This window comes from Myodes glareolus, chromosome 8, assembly GCF_982192425.1.
Source record: "Myodes glareolus chromosome 8, mMyoGla1.1, whole genome shotgun sequence".
NCBI lineage: Eukaryota > Metazoa > Chordata > Mammalia > Rodentia > Cricetidae > Myodes > Myodes glareolus.
The window spans coordinates 9028321-9046082 of NC_142033.1; the positions used below are offsets into that span (position 1 = coordinate 9028321).

General features: G+C 42.0%; 1 protein-coding gene across 2 annotated transcripts; it reads left to right on the forward strand.

Annotated features, from left to right (window-relative positions):
• Window positions 1-682: 682 nt before the first annotated feature.
• Window positions 683-17706, forward strand: Abraxas1 (abraxas 1, BRCA1 A complex subunit). Of its 2 annotated transcripts, none has more exons than XM_048426963.3 (9): window positions 683-815; window positions 1968-2058; window positions 2910-2946; window positions 5780-5846; window positions 9749-9942; window positions 11885-12004; window positions 12117-12201; window positions 15893-16004; window positions 16319-17706. In XM_048426963.3, the coding sequence occupies exons 1-9, from the start codon at window positions 729-731 to the stop codon at window positions 16741-16743; spliced, it is 1218 nt and encodes a 405-aa protein (XP_048282920.1). In that variant the 5' UTR covers window positions 683-728; the 3' UTR covers window positions 16744-17706. The 2 variants fall into 2 exon arrangements, with proteins under 2 accessions (XP_048282920.1, XP_085547709.1); XM_085691583.2 differs by having other exon boundaries at window positions 689-726.
• The last annotated feature ends 56 nt before the right edge of the window (window positions 17707-17762 follow it).

The window sequence follows — 17762 nt, forward strand, 5'->3', positions numbered from 1 at the left end:
TGCCCACTGCCAAGCCAGTCCTGGCTAGTGCACAGCGAAACCCAGACACGCAATACTAACTCAGCTCAGTAGTCTGTTCTTTCGCCAGCCTTCAATGCTTTAAAAACCATCACTTTTCATCACTGTGTATGTACACACGTGTGAAATATGTGTCAACCCCACATCTTCCTACACACTTCACTTATAGCAAATGACCCAGCAGTGTGATTATGCTTATCATTAAACTCTCATAATGTTAAAAAAAAAACCTATGTGGTCTTTAAACTAGACTCAGTTCTTAACTTTTTAATTGCAAGCAAACAAACGACAGAGCCAAACACACACGCATAGACAGAAGAATGCAACACACTAGAATAAACTAAAAAAGATTCCCCCCACAACTGATGATTGGTCTTCTAAGTTTCAATAGGTGAAGGACAGTGTAATATAATAATACAGTTAGAAAACCAAGATGGGACATATCTGTGATATTAAAATATTGCCAAGCAATTCTTATTCTTACAACCATTAATTGCCTTAAACTACCCATAAATAGGCATGCCTGCATGCAGGTATCTCAGCGAAGCTGATCCAAGAGTTGTCCTGGGCTAGAGGGCACTCGCACTCCCTCCAAAACACTTGCTCCCCGTGCGCAGGCGCCACCCCCGCCCAGGCCCCGCCCCTCAAACCCCGCCCTCGGGCCTCCCGTCACGTGCCGCGGTAGTGGCGGCAGCGCCTGGGCCGGAGGTATGGAGGGCGAGAGCACACTGGGGGTGCTGTCTGGTTTCGTGTTTGGCGCGCTCACCTTCCAGCATCTCAACACCAACTCGGACACGGTGAGCTGGGCGCGAGGCTGTCGTCCCCGCCGTCCCTGCCCGCAGCTCCCGCTGGCCGTGGGGGCTTGCGGACCGGGGCGCCCTCCCTGGCTCTCATCCGGGCCCTTCCGACCTGGTCAAGTTTGGGGGTGCAGTTCCCGGCGGCCTCCTGCTGGGCGCGGGAGATCTTGCCGCTTTCCGCCCTCACTACCCACTACTTCGCGAGGGATCCCCGCGCCGTGCCCTGCCGGCGGTCTGCGGCTAGGACCGGGAGGTCGGCCACGGCTGCCAGCCGCAGGGGGTTGGCCGGTCCGGGTTCTGGGGCTCAGGGTGGCTGCCCAAACCCGTCCTGAGAGGGGACGGCCCTACTACTTTCCGTGCCGCTTTCCGTTACAAATGCAGATTGGTCCTGGGTCACGTGTGTAAATGCATCGTTAAACTTTTGCTTACTTTCGAAGCCACCGAGTCAAAGTGGAAAAAAAAAAATTAGAAGCCTATTTTTAAAATTTAGAAGATCTAAAAATCTCACTGTAAACTGGGCGGTGGTGGCGTGTGCCTTTATTTCCAGCACTCGGGAAGCAGAAGCAGGTGGATCTCTGTTCAAGGCCAGCCTGGTCTACAGAGCAAGTTCCAGGACAGCCAGGGCTACAGAGAAACCCTGACTCAAATACAAAACAAAAACACTCACTTTAAAACTTTGAGGTAGGGAAGTAGCATCTTGTAATAAATTCTTAGTAACATAGTGAAAGAAAGTAAAAAAAATATCTAAAGGAGCTTTGGGGACTGCACTAAAACAGGCCAGAGAGTGTACTGAACAGTGTCGAGTAAAGTGTATCAAGTGTTGTGTCTTCGTTCCAAAGTGTCAGGGCTCCAGTGTCTAAAGCCGCTTTCCGCACAGTGCTAGTAGTAAGGGTTGTACAGTGAAGGCGACAAACCGCTCTGCTGGGCCCTTAGACAGACTCTCCGTTCTTCTGCTTTGGGCTGCTAAGTGTTTCTAGCTCTGCCTTCCCAAATTATGACCCATCTGTTTAAAGTTAGGGCTTTCTTCTCCGCATAGCCTTTCCCAGTTACCCACACGTGTATACACTAAAATACTGAGAAAAGATGACTCGGAAACAGCAGTAATCCTCTCCAGTCTGTTTCTTATACTGCTTCTTATTTTTATTCTTATAGGAAGGTTTTCTTCTCGGTGAAGTGAAAGGTGAAGCCCAGAATAGCATTACTGATTCACAAATGGATAACGTTAAAGTTGTTTATACAATTGGTGAGTCACTTAGTTCTGTATGGTTTGGGTAGTTCATATGCTGAATGTAAATAGCATAAATGGCACTGCTCTTTTTTGTAACATTTTAATTGTTATGGGGGATACATGTGTCATGTGTAACTGCAGGGATGGGGGTGGGGAGGTGTCGTTTCTCTCCTTCCATCATGTGGGTTCCAGGAATTGAACTGAGTTGGTCAAGCTTTTCAGCAAGTGCCTTTCCCTGCTGAGCCATCTTGCCTGTGTGCTGTGTGTGTTGTTGTTTTTTTTTTTAAGATTTATTTATTTATTATGTGTACGTATTCTCAGTATTCTATCTGCATGTATGCCTGCAGGCCAGAAGAGGGCACCAGATCTCATTACAGATGGTTGTGAGCCACCATGTGGTTGCTGGGAATTAAATTCAGGATCGTTGGAGGAGCAGGCAATGCTCTTAACCACTGAGCCATCTCTCCAGCTCGTATGTGTGTGTGTGTTTAAACTGTTAAAATATATACCCTAAATATTTTTTTAAAGCACTGCAAAAAAAAATATGAGTGGGTTATAGTGGTACACACTTGTAACCCCACACTTAGAAGGTGGAGGCAGAAGGATCAACACTTGGGTTCTACATGTTTGTCTTTGACTAGTGAATATAGCATGTAGTTCCAGGTAGGATTTTTAGCCCTGTGTCTCTGGGGAGTCCCATGATTCCTCTTGGCCCCATGGCCATCGACAGAGTAAGAGTCTTAGGGTATGTCTGAAGAGCAAATGAAGTACTGTGTGCTTAATGAAGCTCGCGGCGTAAGGTGAACACGCCTCAGCGGGGCGGGCAAACGATTACTGCACTCATAACCTAAATCCTTTCTTTCTAGACATTCAGAAATACATTCCATGCTACCGGCTTTTTAGGTGAGTAACAGCATCAGTCAAAACAAGCGAGTCACCCGTTATGGAAATTATTCTTTGCACATTAAATAATTTGAACAACAGTGTCTCAGTCACACATGGAAGGAGGTTTGTCGTCTGTTTAAGGTGCAGTAGTGTACCCGTCTATAATTCAGTAATTGTATTACCTTCAGCTGCTTTCCCTGCCGCTGAAAAGCCAGTTTAGTTTGAGGATTCTATTTTCTTCTCACACCCTTTGGGGATTCAATGACCTTTTCACAGGGGTCACCTAAAACCTTTGGAAAACACAGGTATTTCATTACGATTCATAATAGTAATAAAATTCAGTTATGAAATAGCAACAAAATAATTTTTTGGTTGGGGGTCACCATAACATGAGAACTGTATTAAAGGGTTGCATTAGGAAAATTGGGAACCACTGACTTAACAGGACAAAACTAGAAGACATGGCATTTCCTTTTAATGGTTTGTGTGTGTGGTGTTGGGGGTGCGACTTGGCCTTACGCATGCTGAGCAAGTTTCTGCTAAGCCCCAGCCGTAGGCTCTAGGCTTTCTAACAACTGTCATGTTGGTGCTTTCCCCTTATAAGTCATATTGGTGAATATATTTAGAACAAAGTCTTCTGATGACATCTTTTGAAGACCAAGTTAGATAAGCATTAATAGTCAGCTTTATAATTTACTACAAAGGTTATCAAAATATAACGCTGTGAGTTGTTTTTATACAGCCCCTCTTTTTAAATGTTTATTTCTAGGGGTTGTAGGGACACTGAGGAAGAGTGTGTAACAGAAATAGACATGGGGGAAAGACTTGGGATGTCTTGACTGCCGTGTACGGATGAACTGTACTAGCCTGCACTAACTGTATCGCCTGACTTTTCAGCTGAATACACTGATTATGTGCTCCTCTGAGAAGTCTAGAAGGTCCTTAAATAGGTCAATAATACCTAAAATTTAGTAACTTAAAAATTTGGCACTTAAGTATGAATTCTTTACTGTTTATCGTTTTGGGGAGTTGGGATGCAACACAGGGTCTTAGCCCACGCTAGCCTAAAACCCCAGATTGTCTGTCTCCGCCTTTCAAGTGTTGATTATAGGCACGTGCCGCCACACCTGACTTATTATGTTTCCATATAATACTCTTTCTAAGAACTTGACATAAAATCAGTGTTCTCACGTGTCCACACTGTTAGCCTATCCTTATTTACCCTGAGGTCTTACGGCCTTAGGCTCCAGGCGTTCTCACATGTCCACACTGTTAGCCTATCCTTATTTACCCTGAGGTCTTACGGCCTTAGGCACCAGGTTCAGATGCTTAGAAGTGGACCATGTTAGACAGCATTAAAAATCTTTTTCTTCCTTTTTTTTTCTCCTCTCTCCTCCTCTTCCCTGTCCACCTCTCTGGGGATTGAACCCAGAAACTGGGCACCGGTTTCTGGACCTGCCATGATTTCAGTCTTTATCCAAGTCACTCATGTCATAGCAGATGTCCTTCAGTGAACCCAGCCACCCCTCAGCCTATTAAAACATTTTTAATGGAGGTTAGTTTTTGTTGTTGTTTCTTTGTGGTACTGGAGATAGGACCAAGGGCTTTACTCCTGCTGAGTTAACTTGTAATCACAGTTGTGTGTTTATTTCTTTCTTTGAGACATTGTCTTACTAAGTTGCTGGCCTTAGCGCTCTTGTTGCTTAGGCAGAAGTGGTGATCCTCTTGCCCTAACCTACTTAGTGGTTGGATTTATAGGCCTGTACCACCAACCTAAGCTTAAAAATGTTGCCAAGTAGAATACAGTTGGTCAGTTTTATGTAAATAAATATTTCCAATGTATACTTGAGGATTTCCAGGGTTTTTTTTTTTAAAGAAACCTATAAAATCGTATAGGATTTTGTTTAGTATTTTAGCATTATAAAAAGAAATATTGTTCATCTTAATGATAAAAGGAAGGGCTAGGATTGAGGAGATGGCTCCATTGCTAAACTAGCTGCCACGCAATAATGAAGACCTGGCTTTGGATCCCCAGCAACTGTGTAAACGCTCCAGGCATATAACCCTAGTGTCAGGGAGTGGGGCAGGGAGCACTGACAGGAAGATCCCTAGAGGTCACTGGCCACCAACTAGCCGAATCTATGAGCTCCAGGTTCAGTGAGAGAGACCTTGTCAAGTAATCAGGGGAAGAGTGACCAAGGACAACAGCATCAACCTCTGGCTTTTATGTGCTCATGCACCTGCTTACCTGTGTGCACACACATAAACTGCACCTACAGGGAAGGCACTATGACTTGGAGTCTCCCTTACATGAGAGAAAGCAAAGATAGAAGTAAATGTTTAGATTGTTTAGAATTATTTTTTCTTTATCTTGGAAGTCCAACTACAAAAACCACTGGACAACCCATAACCCAGATTTATCCTCCCCTCCTCAGTCTCCCAGACACCCTAAACACACAGCTTTTGGAATTAGCGATGAATAAGTTGTCCTTTTCTTACTATCCTTTGTTACTCATTATATAGTCTATTAGGGCTTACTAGTTATTAATAAGTGAACTGTAAATTGGCAATATGAACTTTTTGACACTTGTATTTAATGAATAGTTTACTGTTCTGTTTAGTTAAAAGTATGATAGACAAACTCATACCTAGAAGTTTTTCTATTTTATGTTGTTTTTGCTTTTGGATCTAATGTTTCTACAATTTAATTTTTAATTTTCTCTACTATTTCTTTTAGGGACGTAGATGTGCATTTTGGTTATATAGTGTGGGTTGGGGTGACTAAAATTTAAAGTGTTAGTAAAGCTGATCAGAGTTCTAGCTTATTGAAATCTCTTTTTGATTTTTATAGCTTTTATAATTCTTCAGGTGAAGTAAACGAACACGCACTGAAGAAAATTCTTTCAAATGTCAAAAAGGTATCACCTTTTCTTTATCGGCACTGTTTGCACTGTTTTACACTCCTAAAAACATAGACTTTTACAGAAGCCGTAGTGGTGTTCAGTAGAGCATGTAGGAGACTTACTCTTCCCAGGAAGTTCGGCAGAGGACTTGGGTTCAGTTCCCAGCACCCACATGGAGTCTTAACCAGATGTAAATCTAGTCCCAGGAGATCTGATCTCTTCTGATGCCCTGTGTGAACACATGCATGCACATGGTACACAGACATACAAGCTGGCAGAACACTCATGCATATCTGAAATGGAAAAAAGTACCCATCTTACTATGTCCTTGACTATTTGGATTTACACCGACTTCTGTGGAACATTGTTTAACTACAGCTTTTTCCAGTCTGATTATAATATCTATATCTATATCTATCTATCTACCTATATTATATTCTAAAACATAATAGAAATATGTTTTTTTATTTTCACATAGCTGCACTCTTTGTTTTGTCTTCTGGTCTCAAAGTGCTGTAGTAAGGGACTGGGACTTCAGGTATATGTCATAGAGCCTGGCTTTGCAGTTATTATTTTATATAAATGCAAATATGTCATACAGCCTGGCTTTGCAGTTTTTTTTTTTTAAATATTTATTTATTTATTATGTATACAATATTCTGTCTGTGTGTATGCCTGCAGGCCAGAAGAGGGCACCAGACCCCATTACAGATGGTTGTGAGCCACCATGTGATTGCTGGGAATTGAACTCAGGACCTTTGGAAGAGCAGGCAATGCTCTTAACCTCTGAGCCATCTCTCCAGCCCCTGCAGTTACTATTTTATATAAATGCAGAGACAGTTACCTATACTGAATTACATTTAAAACCTCTGGGTACTTGATATTCAGATAAAAGTTATTGAACAGTCAGAATGTCCAACTTTTTCCAAGATATGCATTTTGTCTTTAAAATTTTATGTTTGTGAGTATAAAATTAGATTTCTTGAAAAGTTTTGGTTACTGGGGATGTTGGCACACGTCTCTGATTTTAGAATGAAAGTAGATTTAATAATAGAAGTTTCTTTTAGATACTGGGTGTGTACATGTTATGCTAAGTGTATGAAAGCCAAGATGGGAGGATTTCAAGTTTGAGACCCACCTAGGAACCAGTGAGATCCTGACACAGGCTGTGGATGTAGCTCTGGTGATTGCCTGCCTCAATCTTGGATTCAATCCCCTGGCTCTAAAGCACAAGGCCTGGCAATCTGAGATCAGTCTGTGGAAACCATAGATGGTGGGGGGAAGGAGAGAACAATGTGCTGTCCTCTGGTCTCCCCATGGGTAGAACACTTACGTACATACATGTGCGCATGCACACACAAATACATAGTGTAAAAATGTTTTAAAAGGAAATGGTTGGACTTTAAAAAATTATATTTGTTGCTAGCAATAAAAGGCACCTGCTTTTAATCTGGTTGAGTGAGTTCAATCCCTTTGACTCATATGATAGAAAGAGGGAGAGAACTGAGCCTCACAAGCTGTCCTCTGACCACCACACACCATGTCTACTTGTGCGCACACACAGCACAGTCTATACATTTCTTAATTGGATTATTTAGGGAGCATACCTATAGGAACATTTTCCTTTAAAAAGAATGTGTTTTATTTTTGAGACATAGTCTCACTGTGTAGCCCACTATGTCTTTGAACTTGCTATCCTCCTCAGACTCTCAAATGCTGAATTACAGGAGCCATTTCTAATGTCTTAATCTTAATGTACAAATGAATATATACTGGTTATTTTTTTATTATAATTACTATAAGGTAATGAGAATTATTTTCTAGTTTAAAACAGTTATTACTGTTAATCATGAATTTTTGTGCATGCTGCAGATTACAAGATCCTTTCAAATGATCTTAAAATAATTTTATTTATTTATTTATTTATTTTTATTTTCTGAACATAGTTTTTCGTTTGCCTGTATGTTTGTGCGAGGGTGTCGGGTCTCATGGAACTGGAGTTGCAGACAATTGTGGCTGCCATGTGGGTGCTGGGAATTGAAACTGGGTCCATTTTGAAGAACACTCAGCACTCTTAACCTCAGAGCCATCTCTCCAGCCGCTATTTATTTATTTTTAAAACTTATTTTATGTTTAATGTTGTAAAGGTGTCAGATCGCCTAGGGACTGGATTTACATACATTTCTGAGCTGCCATGTGGGTACTGGGAATTGAACCCAGGTTCTCTGGAAGAGCAGTCAGTGTTCTGAACCACTCAGTCATCTCTCCAGCCCTGTTAAGATAATTTGAAACAGCTTAACCTTTATAAACCAAGTGTGTGCATAGGACATGAGTGTGACTACAGGCCTCGATTCCTGTTATGTGAGACAATGACATGGGTGTTTCCTTCACATAAATTCTTTTTCTAAGAATGATTTATTTTTATTCTATGTACATTGGTGTTTTGCCTGCATTATGTCTGTGTGAGGGTATAGGATCTCCTTGAGGTAGAATTATAGGCAGTTGTAAGATGCCATGTGGGTGCTGGGAATTGGACGCCAGTCCTCTGGAAGAAGAGCCAGTGCTCTTAACCACTGAGCCATCATTCTAACAGAAGATAGTGTGTAACACCCGATTCTGCGTTACCCCCTTGGTACAGTTCGCGTCTCTGTACCTTACACGAGTCCGGGCAAAGGCCTGGAGATTGAAAGAAACACACAAGAGACCTGGGCCATTCGAAAGGAGATCAGCCGAATGCCACTTTATTCAATTTAGGGAAAAACCTATATACCTGGTTGCTGCATAAGGATATCCTCCCAGGCAGGTGGGATTTGGCTGCTGCATAAGGATTTCCTCCCAGGCAGGTGGGAAATTACCATACCAAAGATGAAACAATGCCCTTCAGCTAATCACCGGCTAGGGCAGAGGAAGCACAGGAGCAAGCAGGATGTTAGCTAGCTGACCAGGAATTGTCCTCAAGATGCACCCCAAGGAGCAAGGGTAGACCGGGCCCTACAATAGTGAATATAAGATAGCAAATGTTTTACTTTGTTGTTTATGCAGAGTATGAACTGGGGATGTAGCTCCATTAGTACAGTACTTATGTAAACTTACTTAAAAGTACTTATGTAAACTTATTTTAAAAATGTTGAGCACATAGCACATACATATAATCCCAGTACTAGAGAAGGAAGCAGGAGAACCAGAGTTCAGGGTCATCCCTGTCTACATATGGAGCTTGGGGCCAGCCTGGGGTACATAAGACCCAGTCTACAAAAAAACCAGTCGAGTCAAGAAGTTTTTTGGGGGGCGGGGTGGTCTTGGTGGGGTTTTTTTGTTTTGTTTTTCGTTGTTGTTGTTCTTTTGGTTTTCAAGACAGGGTTTCTTCTCTGTGTAGCCGTGGCTGTACTGGGATCAAAGGTGTGTGCCACCACTCCCTGGCAAGGAGGTTCTTGTTTTGTCTTTCCTGCATTAAATGTGTTGGGTCTTTTTTTTTTCCTTTATGCTAAATATAAAGTAACTATGTCAGTTTGTTTACTTTACAAAATTAAAGTTTATAACTAAGTATATTCTTGACTTATTTTATGTATAACCCAAACTTTACCAACAGTTGGAAAAGCCATTTTAAGTCCTGTAGGTTTTGCCAGGCTTAGTGGTGATATCTTTAATCCCAGTTTAGGCAGGCCTGGTTTACAGAGCGAGTTCTAGGACAGCCAGGGCTACACAGAGAAACACTGCTTCCATAAAACAAAAAGGCTGTGGCAGGGTTTTTGTTTAGTTTTGTTTGTTGTGTGCCCAGGCTAACCGCAGTCCCGTGTGTGCTGGAGCCACTGGGTACAACTGCAGCTACTGCTTAAGACCATGGTTTCATTGCTAAGCTGCAGGAAGACATGTAGTTATTGTAACCAACATACATTAATTTCCTGTATTCTCCCCAGACAGTGGTTGGCTGGTACAAATTCCGTCGTCACTCGGATCAGACAATGACGTTTAGAGAGCAGTTGTTGCACAGAAACTTACAGATGCATCTTTCAAGCCCAGAGCTTGTTTTTCTGCTGTTGACACCAAGTATAACAACAGAAAGCTGCTCCACTCACTGCCTGGAACACGCCTTATATAAACCTCAAAAGGGGTAAGCATTGGTTGGTCCTGACTATTTTAAGCTAAATTTTTAAATTTTTTTGTAGTGTTTTGTGGCTCTAAGTGTTTTCATATAGTGTTGCATAAGGTGTCACAGTAACAACAAAGTAAGTCTTACTATTAGTAATATGTGAGAAAACAAAGGCTAGGCAAGGAAGTGGAAGCCAGGGTGCAGTGATGGTTTGGACGTCTGTGCTGGGACTGGAGCTGTCGCTGTCGTATGGACGTAGTGTGGACTGGTACAGCTTCTTGAGAGACAGCACTTCTTGCTGGCTTGCCACAGTGAGCTCAAACAGTCTGCTTGGGTATTATAAACTACATTCTCTGGGAATATAAGAATTAAGTTAAGCTGGGCGGTGGTGGCACACACCTTTAATCCCAACACTCAGGAGGCAGAGGCAGGTGGATCTCTGTGAATTTGAGGCCAGTCTGGTCTATAAAGAGAGCCCCAGGACAGGCTCCAAAGCCACAGAGAAACCCTGTCTTGAAAAACCAAAAAAAAAAAAAAAAAAAAAAAAAAAGAAAAAGAAAAGAAATGGGTAGATGAGCCCGTCTAGCTTTGAACCTACAGTCTTAGCATTTCCAGACAATTTCTGTGTGACAGTGTTTAGAAGCATTCACATTTTACTGTCTGTGGTGATGCAACCTTATAGTCCAAGTAAGTGAAGCAGGAGGACTGAGAGTTTGAGTCAGTTTAGGTTACATAATAAGATCCTATCTCACATTTCAAACTTTGGACTAGGGATGTTAACCTGCTCTGCCTTTTTGGTGAGCTGAGGAGACACAGAGGCACAGTGCGAGATTGACACCAGGCAGGCAGGCAGGCAGGCATGATGGTGAATCTCCATAATCCCTGTGCTCCAGTGAGATTAAGATTATGAGTTCAAGGTTATGTTCAGCTACATAGAGCTTGAAAGGAAGTTGAACTACTTAAAACAGTGAATAAAAAAAAGAAAAAAGACCAGCAAAATGACCCAGCTGGTCCCACAAGCCTGAAGACCTGGGTTCTATCCCAGAACCTTCATTAGAGGAAAAGAACCAACTTCTGACACTGTTCTCTGAACACACGGACATTATAAACATACATACAATCATACATCGTCACCTGTGTTGCCTCCCATGGCCTTTCAGCTCACCGTTCTCCTCAGCTTCAATTCCTTATTTTCATGCTCACGAACAGGTGAGATGGCCATTAAACTAAGTCCATGCAGCTTTTTTTTTTTTTTTAAAGATTTATTATGTGTACAGCATTCTTTCCATGTGTGCCCACATGCCAGAAGGGGGCGCCAGGTGGCTGTGAGCCACCATGTGCTGGAAATTGAACTCAGGACGTCTAGAAGAACAGTCAGTGCTCTTAACCACTGAGCCATCTCTCCAGCCCCCATGCAGCTTATGTATGTATGTACGTATGTATGTTGTATGTATGTATGTATGTATGTTATATGTATGCTGTGTACATCTTGACTTTTTGTTTTGTTTTTTGAGAAAGGGTTTCTCTGTGCAGCCCTGATTGTCCTGGAGCTCCCTCTGTAGACCTCATCAGCCTTTAACGCTACTTCTGAGTGACCGTTTTTAGAAGCTAGGTGCTTCAGGAGCTGGAGAGGGCTCAGCAGTTAAGAACACTGCTCTCCAGAGGACTCCAGTTCCCACATGGCCGCTCATAACCAACCACCTGTAGCTCCAGTTCAGGCAGATGGACACTTTTCTGGCCTCCGAGGACACTAGTGGCACGTGGATATACATGTGGGCAAAACATCCATACACCTAATATTAAAAAACAAAAATCTAGTTGCTTCAACTTAGCTCATCTGGGAAAATTCTATCTTGCTAACTAATGATGGGGCTGTTTTTACTGACACTGTTGGGACAACAGCCTGCTCTGATGGCAGGTGTTGTCTTTCTGTTTTAAATCCTGTTTTAAACTTTCCCCTCAGGCTTTTTCATAGGGTGCCTTTGGTGGTTGCCAATCTGGGAATGTCCGATCAACTGGGTTATAAAACAGAATCTGCTTCCTGTACATCCCCTGGCTTTAGCAGAGCCGTGAGAACACACAGGTGAGTTTCATCCAGGCAGTAGATACTAAGGGAACCCTGTGGAACTGGAGGATTCCCCTTTCCTTCCATAGTTCTATACTCTTACTCAAGGAAATCATCTTTGCTTTCACAGTTCTCAGTTTTTTAATGAAGATGGATCGCTAAAGGAGGTGCATAAGATAAATGAAATGTACGCTGCGATACAAGAGGAATTAAAGGTAACTACTTCTGGACCACTCCAGAGTTCGTTCACGTCAGTAGACTGCATGAATTGTTTCCTAGAAAAGCTAACATTTTTTGAGTATATGTTGTATTCCTTTGACTTCCATAATAGAGACTCTGGGGATGGGATGCAAGCTTAAGTTTGCTCTCATTATACATGGTTATAGCTATTTCTTTTCTTCTTTTTCTTTCAAAAATGATCTCACTATAGAGCCCTGGCTGTTCTGGGACTTACTATGTAGTAGGCCAAGCAGTCCTTGAATTTACAGAGATTCTCCTGTCTCTGTCCTCCAAATGCTGGGATTAAAGGCATGTGCCATGAGGCCCAGCCCCCGTAGTCTTCTTGAAGATGAAGAAGGATGCAGATTTAGAAGCACAACCATCACTACAGCATTATAGTCTTACGGCATCAGTGTAGGTCACTGTAGAGTCATAAGATGGATCCCAAGTGCAAGAGAGTCATTGGAGCAGTGTAAAATCAGAGGGGATTGAGGACTGTAGCAGAATCTGACCCCAGAGAGATGAAGAGAATGGCTGGTCAGAAGGAGCCTCAGGTTGTACCGTTCTATGAGAGTTTACCTGAGCATAGCCCTGACCCGGGATCCTGCTCTACCTTAGCATGATGATTACAGGAAGGCATCACTGTGCCTGCCTTTCTTAAAGGAAGAAAAAAGTTAAATCCTTAATTGAACAAAGTGACCCAGAATTATTACCTATTGTTCCAAAGGCATGCACTAACGTCCTCACCATGCTCCGTCACTGCTGGGACAGTCCTTAGTGAGTACTGCTTAAAGCAAGCACTGCAGGGCGAAGGATGTAGCTCAGCTGGCAGAACACTTGCCTAGAAGTCAGAGCTCCGAGTTTGATCCCCAGCACTACAATGGTGTACATCTGTAATTGCAGAACTGGGGAGGTAAAGGCAGGAAGATCTTCAGGGTCATCCTTGGCTGCATACTAAGTCTGAGGCCAGCCTGGAACACACACGAGGCTTTCTCTAATAAATCACAAAATCACGAGTCCAAAATTGGAACATCGGTCAGTTGTTTTTCTCAATTGGATATCTAAAATCTATTTTTATGGTAGCCATACTTGTTAGTAGAACATAGTAAGGGGAAAAAAGGTTAACACACTTCGTACACTACTGACATATATATGTTTTTTGAGACAAGGTTTCTCTGTGTAACAGCCCTGGCTGTTCTGGAACTAGCTCTGTAGACCAGGCTGCCTCAAACTCAGAGATCCCCGTCTCTGTTTCCCGACCGCTGGGATTAAAAGCGTGCGCCACCACTACCTGGCTATACTAATTTTTAAAGATTTACTTATTTTGATGTGATTCATTTTTTTTCCTTCATGTCTTTGTGTACAGTGTGTGTCCAGTGCCCTTGGAGACCTGCAGAGAGCATTTGTTCCCCTATATCTAGAGTTACAAAGAGTTATGAGCTGCCATGTGGGTGTTAGAAACCTAACTCAGGCACTCTTAATTGCTGAGTTATCTCTCTGATCCCCTACATACTAGTTTATTTAGTGAATAAATAACACAGAAACTTTGAAAATAGCTCTGAGAATGTCACCATTTCCCCTTTATTAAAAATAAAAATTTCTCTCATATCCTGATTATAGTTTCCCCTCATCTTACTCATCCCAGTACCTCCTTATCTCCCCTTCCATCCAAATCTACTCCCTTTTTGTCTCATTAGAAAACAAACAGGCAAGCCTTGGTGTCACGCATCCTCAATGTCAGCATTTGGGAGGCAGATGCAGGCAGTTATCAGAATTCAAGGCCATCCTTGAAGTTCTAGGTCAATTGGCAGGCTTCTAAAGGATAATAAAATATAATAAAACAATAACACATCAGAGTTGGACAAAAAAAACAGAAGGAAATGGGCCCAAGAGAAGAAACAAGAAAGAGAAACCCCACTCATTCTCACACTGAGGAATCCCATAAACACACCAAAGTGGAAGCAGTAATATTTATGCAGAGGAGCTAGCACACCCGGGCGGGCCCAGGCCCTCTGTATGCTGCCTCTGAGTTCACACGAGCTTTGATCCCGCTGATTCAGAGGACTTGTGTTCTTGGTGTCCTCCATCCCTCTGACTCTGACATTCTTTACTGCCTCCTCCACAGGCTCCCTGGGGAGGGATTTGATAGACTTCTCATTAGCGGCTGGGTGCTCCAAGGTTTCTCACTATGCATAATGTCTGACTGAGTCTCCTATTCCCTTCTGCTGCAGGAAGAAGCCAAGTGGCTTTGTGTTTGTCTGTTGACAGGGTCTCACTGTGTAGCCATGGCTAGCCTGGAACTAAGTGGATCAGGCTGGACTAGAAGTCCCCTCCTTTGCATCCTAGGTGCTTGGGTTAAAGGCATTTGCTATCATGCCCAGCCAAGAATGTCACCATTTTCAAGTGATTATTTATTTTTATTTTGCCATTTTTCAAGTTTTTCCCCAACACACAAATACTTGGACATACTTGACAGTGACGACAACAGAATTTGTATTGATTTTTTTTTTCTTCAAAATGTATCATTAAACATTTTCACTTTGCCACACAATCTTTTATTTTTATTTTAATGGAGTATGTTTTTAAATTCTAAATCGACAGGTAAAACTGTCACGTAAAGCCACGTGTAATGCACACCTGCCACTCTAGCACTGTGGAGGTGGAAGCCAGAGGATCAGGAGTTCAATGTCATCCTCAGCAACACAGTAAGTTTGAGGCTGGCCTGGGCTACATGAGACCCTGTCTGTAAGAAAGGGGAAACGTGTGTGTGTGTGTGTGTGTGTGTGATAGAAGGTTATATCTAGGAAAGTAACAACTGCCTTGTGCCTTGTGTCAGCATTTTTGTGGTGGGAACACTTAGCATCCGCTCTACATTTTCCAAGTAGATCATTCTTAGCTTTTCTCTCTACTATATGTCTTCACCCAGTTGTATTTCAGCGGACATATAATGATTCTATGTCTTGATTATTTGAATAGTTCTGGACAAATACCATGAAAAGTACCCACTACAACTGGCTATACTTAAATTCTGACCTATATTTTGAAATTAACAATATTTAACAGTAAGAAACATTATCCAAACATTATCCTATATAAACTTTTATTAGTCTAGTTCCAAAACAAAATTACTAATTCTTTTAAAACTGAGACATATAATGTCAGTTTGCTCTTCAAATGTAGTTTGTCTTACAGGAATTATAATCTTCCATAATTTCCTTAAAACATAGCCACTTTTTATTTTATCGTTTGTTTTTTTGGTATTATGACACAAGTTCTTGTGTTGCCCAGGTTGGCCTTGAGCTCCCTATAGATAAGGATAACCTTTAACTGCTAATCCTACTTCCACGTCATAAACGTGAGAATCAGTTAATGTATTTCAGCTTTTGGGGTGGGGCACATGTTGGGACTTGAACCCCAGGCTACACACATTCTAGGTAATGAGCTCTATCCTCAGCCCAATACTTTTTTTTTATATTTCAAAATGAATTTTATCAAGGAAATAGCTGGTCCATAAATAAATGGAAAGCTAATACATCCACAGTGTATGCTGTTATCATCAAATGCTTGTTATGGAGGTGGCTTACACGAAAGGTTAATGGTATTCTACAGTCTGAGAATGTTATATTGTAAAGCCTCATTAGTATAAAACCTGGAATGTTTTCATCTGTGCACTGTTTTATTGTGTAGAGCATATGCCACAAAGTTGAACAAAGTGAACGAGAAGTAGAGAAATTAATGATGGATGTAAACCGATTAAAAGAAGTTAGAAAAGAGCAGCAAGCCCGGATTAAAGCAGCAGGTAAGCAGATGACACTAGCTTCACATTCGCATGAGCCATGGTCCTGACCAATGACCCGAGGTATTGGGATTACAAGTAGTGATGACACTGTGCTCGTAATCTTCCCAAACGGTGACCACGGTACTGTGGTGGGTGTGTTGTATCAGATAAAAAGTACAAGACTGCTTTTCTCTTAGAATAGAGTGGCACATGGACAGGAATCTGTGTTATGTCATTCTTATTCTGAATAATCTGTCTTTTAGAATAGTTTTTACTTTACAGCTAATCATAAAAGTTTGTAAAACTAACATTAAGCTCTTTCTTATTTTTTTTAGGAGAGAAGACTGTCCAAAACAACCCCCAGGAGAACATTCTTCTTTGTCAAGCTTTACGAACCTTTTTTCCAGAGTCTGAGGTTCTTCATTCTTGTGTTATTTCTTTGAAAAATAGACATATTTCTCAAAGTGGATGTAACATGAAGCATCATCTTGATGTGGCTAAGCTGACTTTAATGGTGGAGTATATTCACAGCCCTGACGCTAGTCCTCTGCCCGAAGCCCAGCTAACTAAGCGTAAAGATGTAGACATGCAAGACCAGTGGCCTGGGAAGAAACCACGGCTGCAGGAGACAGAAAGCAGACCTGTGACAGATTCCCAAAGCAGTCACCAAAACAGGACATCCTCAAGCAGCCCAGATATAGACACAGAGATGGGAAGCACGGAAGAGGACAGTGAATACCCTCGCTCTCCCACATTTTGATTCTTGCTAGATGATATTTTTACTTAACTGAGGTCCAGACGCTATTTTACTGTCTGCTACTGGGGTAACACATGAGAAGTTCATGTCTCACTTCCCTGTAGGGGAATACGGTATTTTTTACTACTCAACCGTTTACAATATGAAAATGTTTTATAAAGTATTCTAGAAATTCCCATTTATATTTCATACATTGCAAATGCTCTGTGAATGTGTACATGTCCCACTCAGCTGCAACCTCCCTCGCTTCCCAGCCTCTTCTCACTGTGCCTTCCCTGCAGGAATTCTCCCTTCCCCTTTATATCCCATGTTCTGTTGCCTTCCTTGACCCTGCAGATTCTTTTTCTCCCGTCTCCTGACCCTTTTCTAGTGGCCTGGCCTCTGTCCATCCACATCTAAAGTACCTTTTAGAAACCTTTGTGGTGCAGGAATCGATGCAGGGCCATATGAATGGTAGGCATCTTCTTTACCACTGAGCTATAGTCCAGATGGGTTTTTGGTTTGTTTGTTGAGACAAGGTCTTTATGTAGTTCTGGCTATCCTCAAACTAACAAATATCTGCCTGCCTCTGCCTCCCAAGTGTTGGGATTAAGAACATGCCACCACACCCAGCTAAGATGCTTTTATTTCAGAGCCACGACCTTTCAGCTTCCCCGAGTTATCAAGGGAGACTTAAAGATGCATTTTTTTAAACTACAACATTCTTCAAATTGGAAAAGAGAAAGTAGCCTTGTTTCACAACACAGAAAAGAGCACAGAAGTTTGCAAAATCAGGACTGGGAGCTGGCTCAGCTGGCACAGACATCTGCAGTGAAGACCGACAACCTGAATTGGATTCTTGAGACTCCCTCAATGGAAGAAACGAGTCGTCTTCCACAAGTTCTTCTGACTTCCACACATACCATCACTGTGGCATAATCATGAAACCCCCACAAATAAATTTAATAAAATTCTAAAGTTTTTAAATCTTGTTTTTTATCTACTTCATTAAGATTCTTACTGAAGAGAGCCCAGCAATTAAG

What these genes read in the sequence shown, in the direction of transcription:
- Abraxas1 (XM_048426963.3), top strand. Translation starts at nt 729, where the DNA reads ATGGAGGGCGAGAGCACACTGGGGGTGCTGTCTGGTTTCGTGTTTGGC. An exon ending in CCATGCTACCGGCTTTTTAG is followed by an intron (nt 2,947 to 5,779) that starts GTGAGTAACAGC and finishes TGATTTTTATAG; the next exon opens with CTTTTATAATTCTTCAGGTG. An exon ending in TTCTTTCAAATGTCAAAAAG is followed by an intron (nt 5,847 to 9,748) that starts GTATCACCTTTT and finishes TATTCTCCCCAG; the next exon opens with ACAGTGGTTGGCTGGTACAA.